The sequence below is a fragment of the Homalodisca vitripennis genome, chromosome 8 (genome assembly GCF_021130785.1).
Source record: "Homalodisca vitripennis isolate AUS2020 chromosome 8, UT_GWSS_2.1, whole genome shotgun sequence".
NCBI classification, from domain to species: Eukaryota; Metazoa; Arthropoda; class Insecta; order Hemiptera; family Cicadellidae; genus Homalodisca; species Homalodisca vitripennis.
In genome coordinates, this window is record NC_060214.1 from 102,028,892 (window position 1) to 102,047,789 (window position 18,898).

Below are 18,898 nucleotides of genomic sequence, written 5' to 3' on the forward strand. Positions count from 1 at the left end.
AAATGTAAAAGAAAAAATATTATTCGAAAATATTTTTTTTTAATTAGCAATGGTTTTTTTGCCTCAAAAGGGGCAGTGAACATTTAATTGTATAGTTTTACAATAAAACTGTCATTAATAAAATTTATTCTCACAAAATGTAAAAGAAAAAATATTATTCGAAAATATTTTTTTTAATTAGCAATGGCTTTTTTGCCTCAAAAGGGGCAGTGAACATTTATGTAGGCAAAGTAATGGTGAGAATCGAGGAATGTGGAGTGCTCATCGTTGAGTAAAATGGAATATCCCTTCTCCTCTGTCCAATTGTTTAAACGGCCACGCTCGATTTCTTCCCCTGAAACAGAAACGTAAGATATAAAAGCATTTAAATGCACTCAGCTACATTCTCGATTGTCATTTTATAACGAATTAATACCACTAAATTTCTTTTAAATGTAATACTTATTAGTTTAGGACCTCTTAACAAGAATTTAGGAATTTTAAGTAATCTGTAACATTTCAAATACCCTAATAGCATTCAGTCTAATAGCAACAGTCCATTAGATTTTAAAAGGAAGCAAGAACTCGAGCATTGACTCCATTATGGATCGAACTAGTAAATGTTGGTTATCAGTCTGGCACATGTACCACTGAACCAACTCATCTGGAAATTTTGTAAATATTCTTCGTACTTTACATGTCTGAAGATGGAACAACTCTTGCCATGTGTTACACATTTAAACTAACAAAAAAGTACTTTCGTAAATCTTATCGAAGCATTTCTTAAATGTTTTATAAGTTCAGACAATGATTTTAGCATTATTTTTAAACATATGACAATATTGAATGTATTGTCAGATTTGAAAGTTTATTAATTTAAACATTTTGTAATTATAAAATTGCATACACCATTTTTTTAACATTGAAAGTTACAACAATTTTTTGAGTTGTTCTAAATTTTAAATTTAATTGTTTTCATTATTAATTATTTTAAATATATTTAATGTATGTCATACAAAATTTAATGTAGTTTACAACAAAAGATGTCAAACATTCCAAATTGTTTATTTTATCTCAATAAAACCCTAAAATACAATTAAATGGAAATCATTTTGAAAATATTAAAAATTTTGCGTGTTATGTGTATCTCTACAATTAAAACCCATTCCATTAATTTAACTAAATTCAAGAACAAAACCTTTTAGACCTGCATTCTGCTATCTTACCAGCAATTCCAAGATTATGTTGTAATGTTAACTGCAAATCCGAATGGAAATTATTGGGGTAATTTACACTCATGCGCTATTCTAACAAATACACACGGAAGTGCTTCCTGATTAGCCTGTCAGTCATTTACCTGTTGGACTGGACAAATATCTTGTCCCTTGGAAAATCCTGATTGGAAGAAGCTTCCAGAAGAATGTCAAAGTTTGTAATTAGACGCAAAATCTGCGCAGTGAGCAGATTGTGTCCTGACTTTGTCTTCTTTATAAGCTCTATGAAGTAGCCATTAACCTCACGCTCTATATCCTGTGGACAGAAATATTGTGTTTGTAATATTTTTGTAAGAGGGGGGACAAGCCAAGTGTTAACATAGTTTTAATGAGATTGAAGAGCATACATTTTACTTGACTAGTAGTTTGTTTCTTTTATTTTTAGAACAGTGCACAAATAAATGAGATTCTTCATGCCCACCAGGCAATTAGTCAATCGTATAGAGATTCAGTATGAAGTAACCAATGTTGTTAAACTGCAGAAACAAAGAGGTTGCAGAATCTGTTACATATGTATAGAGTTAAATTTTAAAAAACAGACAAGCTTATCTACTAGCTACCTTCATTAGGTCAATTCATTAACTTAAGGAAAAAATATATACTTTTTATACAAATGTGTTTTTAATTAACAAATATAGACCAAAATACTAATATCCACAATTAATAAGGCTTATTAAATAATAATAAAACATATGCAATGTAATAATGTAAAAAATATATTTTTCACTAATATAAGAGAACTCCCACATTTTATGTATTAAAATTGGACAACTAACACATTGCTGGAGCTGCGTGAACATACTGTAAGGCCAATGGGTGGATAAGTAGTGGACACAAAGCCGACCAACCTCAGCTTGCTGTGCTTGTTTATTGCAAATATTATTAAAAAATTAATTTCTTAAGTATCAATCACCAGTTCTAAGGACGAGTCATATGCAGCATGGACACTGGTGCCTTTGACAGAGTTAATAATGCTTAAAAATGAAAGTTTTGTAGGAAAACATTCATTACTCATCTCTTTTTACAGCAAACTGACAATTCTTTTTGTTGATTTTACATTTATTTGTACATTGTAGGGAACAAATAGACAAAAGTTTCCATTTGGGGGAAACAGAATAACATTTGGCCACATGTCTCATGTTAAAATTTCCAATGGTTGTACTCAGTTTGTTTTCAAATTTCATTACAGACAATAGACAATGTACTTTATTTGCAACAATCATAGAGAATGGCATTAGCGTCAGAAATATAACATCACATTATAAGAACAAATATTAGTTGTGTCAATTATTATTACATGTTTATGTCAAAAGTTCTCCATGATAAAAATGCATTTATGGAATAGAATGGGTGTTTCAAACAGCCAATTCTTCAATGTTTTCTTTATGTTTTCTTGGGACTTGATGTCAGCAGGCAGGCAGTTGAACAACTTCGCTCCCATATAGGATGGCTTTTCTTCAAATTGAGCAGAATGGTGTTGGGGAAGAGTGAAGTTTGCAGCATAGCGAGTGTTGTGTTGGTGTACGTCACGGCCACGGGGTGAAGTTATTCTCATGGGCATAAGTTATTACACTGAGTATATAGAGTGATACTACAGTTAGAATTGAATGATCAACAAAAGCAGCTCTACAACTGTCTCTAGACTGCAACCCAGCTAGTGTTCGTATGCACTTCTATTGTAAAGATTAGGGTTCTTATGTATATTTAATGAACTAGATATACCCCAAACTAAAATACCATAGCGAAGATGTGTTTTCAAAAAAGTGCATAATAAGCACAATTTTTGCCGTCTGCACATCACTAATTGTCTTTATTCTTCGGATTACATAAAGTCCAGAACTTAGCTTTCCTGCAGAGACTGTCAACATGAGAGGTCCAAATTAAGACTTGTGTCAATTATAACACCTAGATACTTGGCAGCTTCTACTCTATCTATGTTAGGTAGAGTTCCCGCTTCAAGCTTTTCGTCTTCCCATTATTAAATGTTGCGATTTTGTTTCATTTAGTACCAGGCTGTTCTGATGGCAGTACTGAGTGGCTACATTCAGTGCTATGTACGTTGACACTTCAAGTGGCTCTGTTTTCCTTGTTACTTAATAAAAGCACAGACAGTATCATCCGCGTACATAATAGTGGTAGCAAATTCTTGCAGATACTTAGGCAGGTCATTTGTAAAAAGTACAAATAAAACAGGCCCCAGTACAGAGCCTTGAGGTACGCCTCTCGAGTTTGTTAGCAGGCTAGATCTCACCGAACGAGTCATACCATTGTCCGATAATGAACCAGCTGAACCGTTGTTGTCTATCAGTCAAATAGCTGTCAAACCACTCGCTGAAATTCCAGAAATTCCAAGAGCTTTCAGTTTTGTTAGGAGTTGTTTATGATCAAGGCTGTCAAAATGCTTTACTAAAGTCTAATAAAACAGATGCACAGGTATTGCCATTTTCAAGTTGATCAATAATGTGTAATTTGTTCTATTAGACTAACTATAGCGGTTGACGTAGAACGTCCTTTGATAAAACCATGTTGCTGATTAGTTAGTAAATTATTTTCCAGGAGGTGAGTAACAAGACGAGTCAGGGCCACCTTTTCAAAAAACTTTAGATATTGTTGATATCAGCGATATTGGTCGATAATTACTAGCATCAGAGGTGCTACCCTGCTTGAAAAGGGGGAATAACCTTCGCCAATTTAAGCCTTGTTGGAAACCTCCCTTCTGCGAATGATCGGTTTATCAGTAGAGTTATTGGGTCCGTCAGTTCCATTACACAAAATTTCAGCAGCTTCGAAGATACCAAGTCAATTCCATAAGAACATTTCGTTTTTAAAGAAGATATGATCTTTATTACTTGGTCTGAAGTGGTAGGAAAGAGTGTTAAGGATGGAACATTATTCTGAGCATGTACAAGTAGGGGTGGTTTTGGATTAGCCTCTAGAGCCTTGTCTGCCGCTGTAACAAACCTAGAATTTAGGTAATCAGCGATCTGGGTAGAGTCAGTAATTTTCCCCAATACTGGATCCATTAATTCCTTCGGACTATGTGATATTTTTGTTTTCCTTTCATTATTTACTACTGCCCATAAGGCCTTTGACTTATTTTCTGCATGAAGGAATTTTGTCTGTTACTTCTTTACGCCTTAACTCTTTAAGTCTTAAATCATAGGCTTTCTTTTTAGAGGCAGTGTCTTGCTTATGAATCAATTGACCAGTAGTGTTGTATTACAAGCTGTGCTTGTAAAAAACTTTACGTAGTCTTTTTAGCCTCAGCATCTGTTATTTTATTTCTCCTTTTTCCTTTTACTCTAGATTTTTTTAGTGGGCAAGCAGAATTTATTATCATTCCCAAGGTGTTACTAAACAAATAATTGTAGGCTGTGTCTGCATCTATAGCAGTAATCAGATCTTCCCATGATTCTTGTTGTAGTTTTATTTTAATGTCCCCTCATGTTTCCTTTCAGAAAATTGTCATTTTTCAGTCATCTGGGCTGTTGGTTTTACCTGCTGGTGGTGTGTAGCGTACAGAGCTGTGCCGTATGGTCAGAGATCCCCTCATCCAAAACTTCCACTGTTATTGTTTTCATCTTTTACATTAGTACACACACAATCTATTGATGATTATGAAAAAGGGGTTATGCCAAGTGGATGGAAGAGAAATTCTGAACATACCACAGCTTCTCTCAATATATCCTCCAAACAGCATGTTGTCTCTGTTAACGTTTAGGCAGTCCTATGTTGATGTCACCCCATAACAATTATCGGACACCTCCATATCGGTTACCGCACTTGTATGCATTGGGATATAATCTCAAGGGATTCCTCTAGGTTGCCTTGGTTTCTATAAAATACCTGCAATGTACAGACACCGATCCTGAAGTTTTATCCTTATAAGGGGCATTTCACAAAACCATCTCTATACACTCTTCACTTCAATAGAGTTATTAGTGAGTTTTTGCAGAAAATACCCACACCTCCCTTTTTTATGAAACTGCCGACAGAAATCAGCAATCAAAGTTATAATCAGTCAGGTTAGTATTGTGCAGCTGGTCATTGCTCAGACCATTGCTCAGTGAGGATTAGAATATCAGGCTCAAGTCGTTGAAGAAGATGAGTTATTATATCAATTTTTGTTGCTGAGCCTGTCAAAGTTTTTGGTGTAGAGAATCTTGAAGTGTTCCTTGTTCAATTGGGGTTATGGTAAAGCTGTTTTCATTTTGAAATTGGCTGAGGCCGTCTTGTCTAAAAAATATTTGTCCTGTTCATCTTCTGCTCGTGGTGGGGCTTCCGCTGCTGGCCTGATTCAGATGGAGATTGTTGGTTTATAGGAGGCCGGGAATTGAGCGTGAATGAATTAGACTCAATGCAATCAGCATTCGGCAATTGATTGTTTGTCATGATCGAAATGTAGTAATCAATGTTTGTGGTGTAGAACTCTTCTATACTCTCATCTTTAATTCGTGATCTTGCATTTATCGGAGGCTTTATTACTGAAGCTTTAGCGACTCTGTGTGTGTCCAAAACAGACGTCATCTGTAAGGTGTTACCAATGTTTGGAATATTGCGGTTCAGTCCCCGTGGATGCTTTAGCATTATTGTTACACATCTCAAATCCTTCTAAATTACACATGTTGTGGTTTTTATATTTTTGAGCTTTGGAGAGACACACTAAAGAGGTTCTTTCCCTTTGCGTCCCGTCTAACTCCTGATTTCCTTTTGGTCCCCTGAGGTATAGACTTATTCAGGGTAGAATCTAGAGGATCATCTTTATGTTTGCATTGTTGAGTAGATTTAGATGCTATAAAGTTAGTAGGTAGGATTTCTTCCAGACTCATTTAGATGAAGGTGAGTGTGTTGTATAGAAGTGCTGACATTTGTTGCTCCAGTTGGTCTTGCCTCCTCTTAAGGATTAGCATCTCTGAGTTCACTGACAAGGATTGTGTTGCAGGTGGAGGGGTGACTTCTATGAAACCATACTTTGTAAAACTTGACGCCAATTGCAATTCTTGATGTTTTTGTTAATAAAGAGTTTGTCTATTGTCTATTGTCTATGGAGGTTTTGGGTGGAGGTGTCTATCTTTGGTTCTTGGTCATTCTTGTCATCTGATTTAATCTCTGCAGGGTCAAAAGAGATTTCTCCAGATTTTTTTATCTTAGCTATAGTATGATTCTATAGTTTTGTTGTGATTTTATGTCTTGCTCCTCAAACATTTTTTGCATTTCTTTATGAAACTGTTTTTTCTTTGCACAATTGGGACAGTGAATGTGTTAGTTCCACACTGAGGGCTTCTATCTTGGTTAAATGCCTTTGTTCATTTTCCTCCAGAGGTTCTATTTTTTTCTTCCATGGTTCCCAACATGGCTTCCAATCTAATATTTTTTTTCTTCCAAGAGCTTGTTTTTCTCTAGAAGAGCTGATCCTATCTTGGCAGCTATTTGTAGATTATCTTCTTCCTTGTTTGCATTTTCCAAGAAATTAATTATCAACTAGAATACTTTCTAATTCAATCAGTGAGTTTTCAATGAGTTTTGTACTATTCTGTTAAAGAGGGAGAATGTTTACATCCATCATTTGAGGAGAATTTTTGGCAAGGAGTCAGAAAAAACATGCTTCTTCAAGCTCAGACTGTAGACTACTGTCATGTCTGTTTGGAGTCATTATAGAGATAGTGTTTTTAATTAGATTGAAATTCATTTCGGCTTCCTCAAGGCCTTTATTAAATTTATAATTTCTATGATTGTCTGATTTCCTCTGCCCCAATCTTTGTACATTTTCGGATAGAGACATATATCATTTTGTTTCACCGTGGCGGTTTCTGAGGTTCCAAAAAATATGACACTGTATTTTAGAGATTTGCTATTAACTTTGGTTATTATGCCATTAACAGTAGCAGGCCAGTGTGCACACCCCCTTAACTTTGGCAAACACCAGGTCACTGCACTAAAAACTGTTGTTTTCCCATCCATTGTAAAGATAACTGTGTTACTGATGCTTCTATTTAATTTATTATTTATTGTGAAGTGGTGTTTATCAGGAAATTGGCTCCTACAACACATGTGCCACAGGGATATATTGACATTGTGTGTTAGCCAATAGTACAATTGACATTAACATTAAAATGTTGGTCAATTGAAATAAAATGGACCAAGATAAATACATTGTCCTATCATTTGGGGCATTACAACAACAATGAAAACAGCAGCACAAACAACTGTTACAGCTCAGATTAATTGCGCTCAATTAATTCTTTGATTGTAATATATTAAGTATAATCAAGTAGTTTATTGTGAATAATTATTACATTCACTTCAATTCAATTAATTTACATTTTGAGAATATTGCTGCTGTAAACAGAGTAGTCAATCAATCCACTTGACAGGACTGTGCAATGCAGACAGTCTGCAATGTAAACAACAATAAAACAGCTGACAACAGGTGGTCTGCAGACATTAAAAACAGCTGCTGAGAGTGGGTAGTCAGTGGTGGGGGTCATACAGCTCTCAACAGGAAACTGCTCCAGTCAAGCAAGTGATTAATACAGCAAGAAATAGCAGTGTTAAGCTTTAGCCATGTTTATATTATTTAAAATGTGTAAATGTGCAGTTATATATATAAAACTGTTTTCCATAGGTTAAAAACTTCTTATTTATCTTCTTATAAATACAGCCAGGTTTTAGAAATTGTTCTTCCAACCATGTGGTTTTAACAGGTAACTAAGTTTTAAACAAGTTTTTGTTATTAAATAGTCTGCTTCAAAAATTATTACATTAATCAATCCATTATGTTTAATGAAACTTCTCTGATTAGTTCAAGTTGAACCTAGCACCAAACAAACCTTAAAACCAGTCCAATAACTGTGAAATATTTAAGCACCAACTGTAACTGCACTCACTCAGTTTGACTCAGTTAAAGGTTATTATTCTGTGACTGTCTTGTTGCCATCATGGTTACCCATAAGACAAAGTAAAAATTTTCGCTAACACTTCGCCAAATCCATTGAGTAACTTGTAACAACATCGAACTCGATATTGCATAGAAATTAAGCTTCATAAAAACTATCAAGTCTTAGTTCATTTGATTCTTGAGGTATTGTACGGACAGACAGAAAATTTGTTGAGCCTCTCTTGATATTCTTCACTAACTTTAAGCCAATTAGAATAAATAAAAATAATTTGAATTGCCTATTTAAAAAATAATTATTTCTTCAACTTTGGAGCAAATCGGTACCAATTTGTTATGGTTTGGTAAACCGTTCTACAGAACATGTGATTTGAATTTTAGGGAGTTTTAATTTCAAGAAACAAAAAAATAATGCTCTTACCCGAATAGAATCATTATTTGTAGCCTGGATGGTCCTGTTCTCATAGGCAGCTTGTAACGAGAACACGGGTGGCAACTGTGGATAGCTGTTCTTGATGGCAACGGCCATAGTCAGACGAGCTGTCACATTAAACAGTTAAACATGTAAATATTAACCACTCCATCAGGCAACATAAACTATATTAACTGTTGGAGATTATCCTTATCTAAATCATTACAAAGCAATGCTGTTCAGAACATAAATACTCTGAACAACTTGTCCAGAAGAATCTCATGAGAAACACAATCGAAGGCCTTGTTGAGATTACAGAAGGTGACCGCAGCAAGGTTCCTTCTCTCAAAGTAATCTAAAACTTCACCAACATGCATGTATGCTTGACAATCCTTTCCTGAAGCCAAACTCATAATTACTTATTAACTTGTTAAGTTCAAAATTGTACCGTTAGTTAGTTCCATTTTATACAATGCAACATTTCACAACCTAGTTAGCCAGTACAACTTAATATTATTTTTTATCCAATGTTCCGGAACTAAATTATCAGCGGACTAACTACCTAATTGGCACGCGTATGAATATTTTATTGTAACCCTTTGTAGCAGCCCAACTACGTGACCAATTTCACCTCGCGTGCTATGTCCGCGAGCTCACGTATTATTTGAGTAGATGGCTACCACTTTCATAACTTCTACTCCTCTTCTGGTAATTACCGACTAGAAATAACCCTTCTTAGACTACAGCTTCAATGTCTCATGCCAAGACGCCGACGCCCGGGTTGTGAGTCTACATATTGCAAAGGGAAGTAAAATCTTAAAGTTTTATAAAGTAAAATATCGTAGGCATAATTCCATAGAACATTGGATATTTTAGGCCCACCTATCAGATATATATTTTTAGTTCTTGTACTCTAATTGGCAGCAATGTGGCAAGGCATACATTTAATTTACCAACTAAAAGTGGTGCTTGTAAGTTTCATTAATTAAATTGAACTTATAAGTAAACTTTGCAATTCGAGTATTTATTACTACGACCTCAGAAGTCACCACCCCCTTGTGTTATTGTCATTCGGTACAAAATAATTTATTTATTGTTTGCCAATACAAGTTCTAAAACCTTAGAAAGTGTAGCTATGATAGTAATGGGCCAATAGTTATTAAAATCATCTTTTATTCCCTTTTTGGAAAAACTGTTGTAACTTTTAGAACTTTGGGAAACCTTCCCTGTGTAATGCACATATCAATTAAAGGTATCAAAGGAGTAACAAATAAGTTACAATACATTTTCAGAAGCCTATTAGAGAAACCATAGATAGTGATCCTTACTATTTTTGCAAGACATTTGTTTTACTATTTCTAGTAAATCTTCTCCATTAATCAAATTTAAGGCGAAGAAGTAACTATTATGTACAGAAATTTTATATTTTACTAGGGTTTCTTTCACATTTTTACCAACATTTATGAAAAATTAGTTGAAATCGTATGGCTTTAGTTTGCTTACACTTATATCTACTTTTTTACTTTTATTTGCAACTTTCCATAGCTCTTTAATCTGTTTTGAAAAATTATTTATGTGTTCAACATTTGATACTTTTTTGCGTCTTTTATTTTTAATTTGTAGTAAGTTTTTGTCTACAGTACATATCTTTTAAGGTGGTACAGGTAAAAGATATGTAAGCTTCCTTTTAGTAAGCTCATACAGAAAAGATAGCCTATCTTTAATTAAACCTATATCAGGTGTATACTAATTTAACTCACCTTTACTATGATTATATATATTAGATCTGAGGTTCTCTTTTACACGCTTTGAGAAACAGGTATTGAAATTAAATTTCAAAATATTTACATATTCTTCAAAACAAGCTTCAGCATTCTCTGAACAGAAGACTTAGTTCCAGTTTTGCTTGGAAAGAAGAAACTTAAAAATATACATACTATCAATGATATGTACAACTGTCTTAAATAAAATTTCTACAACTACTATGTATAAGCCTATTTGGTTTATTTATTAACCAAACTAACATACATAAAAACTAACATATGTGAAATGCTGTCCTAGATGGTCAGTCACTAATATAGAAATTAATGACCCTTGAATCCAAGTCCTCTGCTTCAGAAGTAAAGACTTTGTCTAAAAAATTATTCAGTCTGGTGGGTTCTCAGATTGTCATGTAAAACCCATAAGTCTGGCAGAGATTTATAAAGAATTCAGCATTCTTGCCAAGAGATAAAAATGAAAAATTGAAGTCACTATATGCAATGGACTTTTTGTTATGGTTGTTAATAAAACAAAACACTTTCTCTATTGTCTTGATGGTAGGTAGGTTCTATGTAAGTAAGTACGAACACACAAAAAGTTTCAACCAATTGAGCAAGTAGTAATGTTTATATGAATTATTGTTTAAATTCCGATCATAATTTACTATACACTTCTTGACGGTAACATAGAACATACTTATAATTTGTGCGATCTAACGCACCAAAGTTTTTATCCCAGACAATGATGATCATTTGGTGGAGTTTCCAGAATGACAATTTTACAAAATACACTATTTCTATTTTTATTATTTACACCATTTTCACACAAAAGGTTTCAAAATTTAACTAAAATATTATTTACAATTATTATTGTACTCTTGATACCATTAGGGAAATATTTTCCTAAAATGCGCAGGGAACAAAACTAATTTCGATAGGAATGCTGAAAGAAGTTCAAACTTGGTACAAAAATGTACGTTTTAAATATCTTGACAAAGTTTGTTGGCCAGCTTAGCACTCCATTTTGTTTCAATATGGCAAACCATTTAAAACTTAAAAAATAACAACTGTGTTATTAATGAATGTAGAGAAAAGGCAAAATGTATTCTGGAATGAATATAAGATTGAATAAACCTTTTTTGTATCTCAGACGGTTTCCAAGATATTGAGGTACACGTAAACCCATGAAGAATAAATTAATAATATTTCAGAAGCCACAAAATCTACCTACTTCTTGGAACAGTTTGGACAGAAAATATTTCATCCGCTGGTTTCTAAAGTCAATTTACCCAGAGATGTAGTGTTTCTTTTTTTAATTTGAGGGAAAAGGATGGTTTGTCACGTGCTTAGTCCTAAAAGGATCTTTGCACCTCCCTTACTTAAACTTGTCCTCAAAATCTGAGACTTTTACAGAACCCTATCAGATTTGAGAGCTCCTGTTCTCTGATATCCTTGGGGCTGAGGAGATATGCTCCCAGGAATCTTTTCCGAATTTTTGAAATGGCAGGACAATTTAACCAAATATGCTCTGCTGATTCCTCCTCTTCTCTGCAGAGTCTACATTCATTTGTCTGGCTAAGGCCCACCCTAGTGTAGTGTTTCTTAAATGGGGCTTTTCCACCACTAAAAAACCAAATCGTAATAAATAAATAAATATATTCAGCCATTTCTGAAACAATTAGTTGCATCGCACTCACCATTGTCTCTGGTGAGGGTTGCCCTTGTAAAACCTGTCCCGCTCTGAGACACAGCACCTGGTGATCTGCTGCTGTGTGAAGCCCAGCGCTTGGTAAGCAGTCCAGCTCAGTGCACTCCAGTGGGTTAACTCTGTCAGCAGCTTCTGGGGGAAACACGACCTCACCTCAGGGATGTTCGGGAGTTTCCCACCCTCTGTCACACATGAACACAACAACAATATACATGAATTGTCTATCTAAGATGTTCAGTCCCAGTGTCATAAAGCACCCAACAGTTTATATATCAACATCGCCACGTGACTGTACTTGCTAATTTTTATTATTATTAATAATAGATCATTTAATTCTAAAGAAAGCAGGTGTATTATTCAATAAAAAAAGCAGTATTTATAATTTTTATCTACCTAAATTTTAATTACATGGAATATCCATGAACTGATTCCCATGGGAATCAGTGAAACAAAGTGGAAAGGTAGTGGAAGTAGAGAAGTGGGACAGGGATACAGGATTTGGTGGTCTGGAGGAGAAATTGGAAGAAGAAATGGAGTAGCTATAGTCATGGACAAAAAGATGACAAGCAGAGTGATGAAAGTGGATGTGGTAAGTGAAAGAATTATTAAGGTTACGGTCAGAATGGAGGGGGAGATAATGGACATAATACAGGTATACGCACCACAAACAGGATGCACGGACGATGAGAAGAGAGAGTTTGAAGAGGATCTGGAAAGACAAGTAAAAGAAGAGAGAACAATAATAATTGGGGATTTTAACGCACAAGTGGGTAAGTTTAGACAAGGATATGAAGAGGTAATGGGATGTTATGGAGTAGGAACAAGGAATTTAGAAGGAGAAAATTTACTGGATTTTTGTTTAAGGAATGATATAGTGATAGGGAACACCTGGAACAAGAAAAGGGGTAGCCACAAATACACAAGATACAATTGGAATGGTGAACAGCCAAGTTTAATAGATTATATATTAGTGAGGAAATGCCTGCAGCCATACATGGCAGATGTAAAAGTTATACCCAGTGAAAGTATGGGAGGAGATCACAGGCTGGTGGTAGCTGATTTTCAAAGAATGAGGTTTGGAAAGGATACATGCAAAAGACTAACAAGAATCAAGACATGGAAGTTAAAAGATACGAAAGTTAGAGAGGAGTTTGTAAATAACATTAGAGGAACGATACCCAAGGGGGAGGTCAAAACAGGAGAGGAGGAATGGACAAATTTCAAGAATGCTATAGTCAAAGCTGCAGAAGAAACATGTGGACGAACTTCAGGTAAAAGAAGGGATAAAGAGACCCCTTGGTGGAATGAAAGAATTGGTGAAGCAGTTAAAAACAAAAATAGAGCTTGGCAAGAATGGTTTAAGGATAGGTCAAATGAAAAGAGGGATAAATGGAAGAGACTTGCAAGGGCATCAGCAAAGATGATGAAGGAGGCAAAGGAGAGGACATGGAAGGATTTTGAAGAAAAACTGAAATCAAACTTCAAAGGAAATAAGAAGATTTTTTATGGGGTGATAAGGAACAAGACGAAACCTAAAGAAATGTTGACTAAGGTGGTGGATGTTTCAGGGGAAATCAAATGGGAGGAGAAAGAGGTTTTGAAGACGTGGAAAAGAGTATTTTAAGGAACTACTGGAAGGAACAGAAAATGAAGAGGAAAGAAGAGATATGACAGAGGAGACAGAAGATGAAGAGGATTTTAGTATGTGCGAATTGGAAAAAGCGGTTAAAGAGATGAAAGAGGGGAAATCTGCGGGAATAGACGAGCTGACGGCTGAGATGATAAAGGCGGCGGGCCCATTGGGAATTCAATGGTTGTACAGAGTGATGAGAGTGATTTGGAAGGAAAAGAAGATACCAGAAGACTGGAAAATGGGAATAATAGTGCCGATTTTTAAGAAAGGCAATAAGCAAAAATGCGAGAATTACAGGGGAATAACTTTGTTGTGCCATACACAAAAAATTTATGAAAAAAATACTGTTGCAGAAAATTAGACCAGTACTGGAAGAAACAGGAAGAGAGGAGCAATGTGGTTTTAGGAAAGGTAGGTCAACGGTGGATGCTATTTTTGTGATGAGACAAGTGTTAGAAAAGAGGTGGGAATACGGAAAAGATACAATGGTAGCGTTTATAGACCTACAGAAGGCATATGATAAGGTACTGAGAGAAAGGATATGGGAGAGTATGAGAAAGAGAGGATTGCGTGAGGGAATAGTAGAAAGAATAAAGAACCTGTACGGCATATGTAAAAACAGGGTAAGAATTGAAGAAAAATATACAGATACTTTTAAAACAGAGAGAGGAGTAAGGCAGGGAAGCATATTGTCACCTTTCCTTTTCAATATTATAATGGATGAAATTATTCTAGAAGTACAAGGAAACAGAGGAGCAGAAGAAACTTAAGACAATAGCATATGCGGATGACATAATGATATGGGAAAATAGGGAAGAAGAGTTAGAACGAGAGTTAAACAAATGGGCAAAAGTGGCGAAGAAATATGGTTTAGAGATGAACATACAAAAATGTAAAGTAATGAAAGTAGAGAGAAGGGATGGAAATAACAAAGACGTGTTAGTTGAAGGAAAAAGACTTGAAAAGGTGAAGGAATTCTGTTATTTAGGAAGTATCATAACAGATAGGGGCACAATAAGAGAAGAGATAGGAAACAGAATATGGAAGAGTGGAAAGTTTTTCAATATGGTAAAGAAGATTGTGTGGAGTTGGAACATTGGGAAAGAATCAAAAGTATTGATGTATAAATCTTATTTCCAACCAATTTTATTATATGGAGCAGAGACGTGGACGTGGACTAAAAATGATTTAAGCAGATTGCAAGCTGCAGAAATGAGATTTTTAAGAGGGATAGAGAAGACTACAAGAAGAGATAGAATAAGGAACGAAATAACTAGAGAAAGATTGAAGGTAGTTTCACTGCAAGAGACAATGGAAGGAAGAAGAATACAGTGGATGGGGCATGTGAAGAGGATGGGAGATAATAGAATGCCTAGAATAGCACTGGAGAAGGAGGAAGGAGGAAGAAGACCAAGAGGAAGACCGAGAGGAAGATGGGAGGACCAAGTGTGGAAAGATATAGAGAGAAGGGGACTACAGAAAATACAGGTGGATGAAGAGGAGACCTGGAACGATAGACTAAAGTGGAGGAGGCTGTGTACGACGACCCGTGAGAACGGAAACGTCTGACGATGATGATGATGATCCATGAACTGTAATAACTAAATTCATAACTGTGTTTCTTATATAAAAATAAACCTATACAACAGAGTACGAAAGGACCTGTCAAAACTTTAAAAAAAATCTTTTACCGAGCTGACGGTAATTATCAGTTTAAAACCCGCTGACCATCTTTGTATGAAACCAACCAACCCAACAAAGTAGCTTCATCAATGTGTTGGTTAAAACTATAGTCAAGTTCGAATGTTGAGTTCAGTTCCATTTCACCTTACGCTTAGAGCACTGCCTGGAATCTGAAATTGTATCATCAGTAGTACGATAGAGAACATGAAACAATGAGGAAACCTCTTTGTCTACATTACACTTGATTTTGTGAGCTAGGTATCTCTGATGTCGAAATAATGCAAAGGTTCATTTTGAGCTTCTTTGTCACCGAATTTTTAGGGATCTCTTCAGACAACGATGTGAGAATGTCAGATTTTAGACGCTGCACTACGCAGAAGGTGAAATGGAGCTAAACTCAACATTTGCTTTTAATCAGTACTTCCCAACCATAGCTACATAATGCATCATTAAGTTAATGTTATAATATAATTAACTTCCACAGTTTACTTAATATGTTTACAAAATTGTTTATTCTGTGTTTTAATTGTTAGCATCATAGTACAAATTTAATTTTTTAACCTTTAATTTTGAACCCAAATTAATAGATTTTGTCATTGGCTCAAGGTGAATCTACAAACCAAGTTTCAAATATCTAAGACCTTTTTATCATTAGTTATTGAACTGATGACACAATAAGAAGGGACTGTTTAAGGGGAATAAACATCTTATAAGTATGCATTATAAAATACATAGTTTTCTGTATATATCCATAAAAACTATAAATATGGACCTAACACTTTGTATAAGTGTTTAACTCTTTTCTATTTCAAAATGACAATCATAAAATTAACATCTAGAGCTAGATTAAAAACTGCTTTAGGATACGTGATGACAAATAAAAATGATCTTAATGTAACTATAATGATACCTGATTGTATAGACTGATATAGAATAAGAAACAAAGAAGGTACATTGACTTATGCTTTACATTACACAGGTGCTTTGATTTCAACAGATGATTGCAACTAACTAATACAACCAATCACAGATGACAATTTGTTAGCAATACATTTTTGTTTTGAAATTTTCTACACAATTTGTTAATTTTCTAAAAAGATGTTGACGATTTTACAACTCACCTAACGCCTGCAGCTGGATACAGAGGGAAATTCGGGCTTGCAGCCGACGCTTGATAGCCTTTATAGCTTCTGGTAAAAAACAGTTGGCTGACCTGCTGGCTGGGCACCACAGACCTCTCCCCTCCAGTACTTAAGGCAAAGTTGAGACCAGCCATGCGTTGCGCCCAAACGTATGCTAGCCCCAGCTGCGCTGAATTGAAACTGTCGATACCCACCTACCAAACACGCAACAGTAATTGTAGTTAACACATTGAATCGAGTTTACCTTTCTCCTAATGAATTGGCTTTGGTTTAGTTATTACTATGTATATAAATTTGATTAGTGCAAAATTGCGTTTAATCCTAGTTATGTTTTTAACATTGGCACTTCACAACAGTATTACTTTGTCAGTGTTAGTAATAATTTTAAACAAAATATGAGAAGTTCTTCTTTTTTTTATGTGTCTGATGAAGATAGCCTTGCTATCGAAAGGCCTCACAAAAATAAAAAGTTATTAGTATTGGTTGGTGTTTTCAATGTAGTGAATAAATTAAGATTAGCCAATACAAGCTCCAACTTCAACATTTCAAAATATGAGAACCATTAACCCTACAGCACATATGTGGCTAAAAATCACATTAGTACATATCTGGGGTGTTACAGATGTTAAAGAAAAATTTTTGCTGTAACATCTGTAGATTTCTCAACATATATTTAAGCAATGCCTCACCTCACAATAGTAAAGCCTTGTAATCTTCAAGGTGAAGTGATGAAAACTCCAGTTTTAAAACAAGATATTGTACATTTCGCCACGTTGTGGTTGATTTCTTAGATGAATTTCAATGCTTCTGATGGGGTATACTCCACCTCCCTTCACAAAATTATTACGCATATCTTCATTTTGAATCAAATTGTTTCAAAACTTATTAACACTATCAACTTGTTCCAGAGTTGCCCAACTGACAGGATCTTAAACAAATGGTCCAGAAGCAAATGCATATTTGTGGACCTTACGATGATTAAAACAAGTCCTAAACAATACATTATGGCTGAACTTTCGTGACAGTTGTCGAATGAAATGCTACTAACTGAAAATAACTTTTAAACACACAAGTACTCTCATCTCCTTGACTTTGGATGGACTTATCAAAAAGTACCTTTTCTATATAGGAATTCTTCTATATAAAAACATTATTGAAAGTATTACCAGGATTGAATTTTATCTTTGGCACTGCACATTTCAAAATCGAAAAACAACAATCTTATGGGTTGATGAAGTACTCAGTGAGTACAAAATTTATATTATTTTTAATCTTTTCTCAAGAGTACTCACTCTCCAAGTTGGAAAAGGTAAGTCTGCTCTTCCTATCCAAGACATTCACTTAGTTCAATACAGAGTTTCTCTTGATAACGTGATCTATCTAACTCAATAATGATATTGTGATTTAGAGAGATTTGCATTTTAATAACCAAAAATATTGTGAAAAACGCCTGTTGAAATGATAACATTTAATTATCCATAGGAATTTAAACTCAAATCACCTGTTTGAGCTGGTAGATGTTCGCCGTGTTGGGGCTTGAATCTCCGTGGTCTTCAGGGTACAATTCTGTCAGGATATATGATCACTGTCGAGCAGCTTGCTGTAGGCAAATATTTACATAAGTTAAGTGCCCATGTTACAATTATTACGGTTGTAGATAGTAAATTTTAAAATAATGAGTGGATACTTGGACATTCCAAAAATTTAACAATAAGTCATAAGTCATAAGTTCTTTATTGTCATTAAACATTACAAAAATGTGATAGACATAGTCAATTTGTAACAATAAGTTAGGCTATTACAATAATTTAAATGTATGAAACATAAGTAGCCTAAAATAATAGTCTATATAACAAGTAGGCCCTAGTTAAATTATAATATTATCAAACTTTAAAAAATCTTTTAAGTCATAAAAAGGGTTAGCAATTAACCATTTGTGAAATCTGACCTTAAATAGACTAAGAGGTAAGGACTTGGATGCAATATGTAGTTTATTGTACAACTTGAGGCCAACAACATTGTAACTATTTGTACTCTTACTTAATCTGCAAAGTGGGATTACTGCCTTAGACTGATTGCGAGTGTCATGATTGTGAACATCACTATGTACGGAAACTAAATTTGAGTTATTTTTCACATTTACCACACAGACAAATATATACAGGTTTATCACAGTTAAAATTCTACTATCTACAAAAAGGGGTTTGCAATGAGCTTTGACTAGAGATTTGGTAACAATCCTAATGGCCTTCTTTTGGAGCAATAAAATATTATTTACATGACTGCTGTTTCCCCACAGGAGAACACCATAACATATCACAGAATGAAAAAAGGCAAAATAAACTATACGTAAATATTGTAATGGTAACATGGAAGAAAGACTCTTGAGCAAGTAAATTACTTTGGCTAACT

At 34.7% G+C, this 18,898-nt stretch overlaps 1 protein-coding gene across 1 annotated transcript; it reads right to left on the reverse strand.

Moving 5' to 3' along the window:
- Positions 1-1,370: 1,370 nt before the first annotated feature.
- Positions 1,371-17,337, reverse strand: LOC124368289. The gene is made up of 5 exons (XM_046825563.1): positions 17,334-17,337; positions 16,466-16,594; positions 12,018-12,210; positions 8,570-8,688; positions 1,371-1,509 (listed from the first exon to the last, which is right to left on the reverse strand). The coding sequence occupies exons 1-4, from the start codon at positions 17,335-17,337 to the stop codon at positions 8,610-8,612; spliced, it is 405 nt and encodes a 134-aa protein (XP_046681519.1). The 3' UTR covers positions 1,371-1,509; positions 8,570-8,609.
- Positions 17,338-18,898: the final 1,561 nt, after the last annotated feature.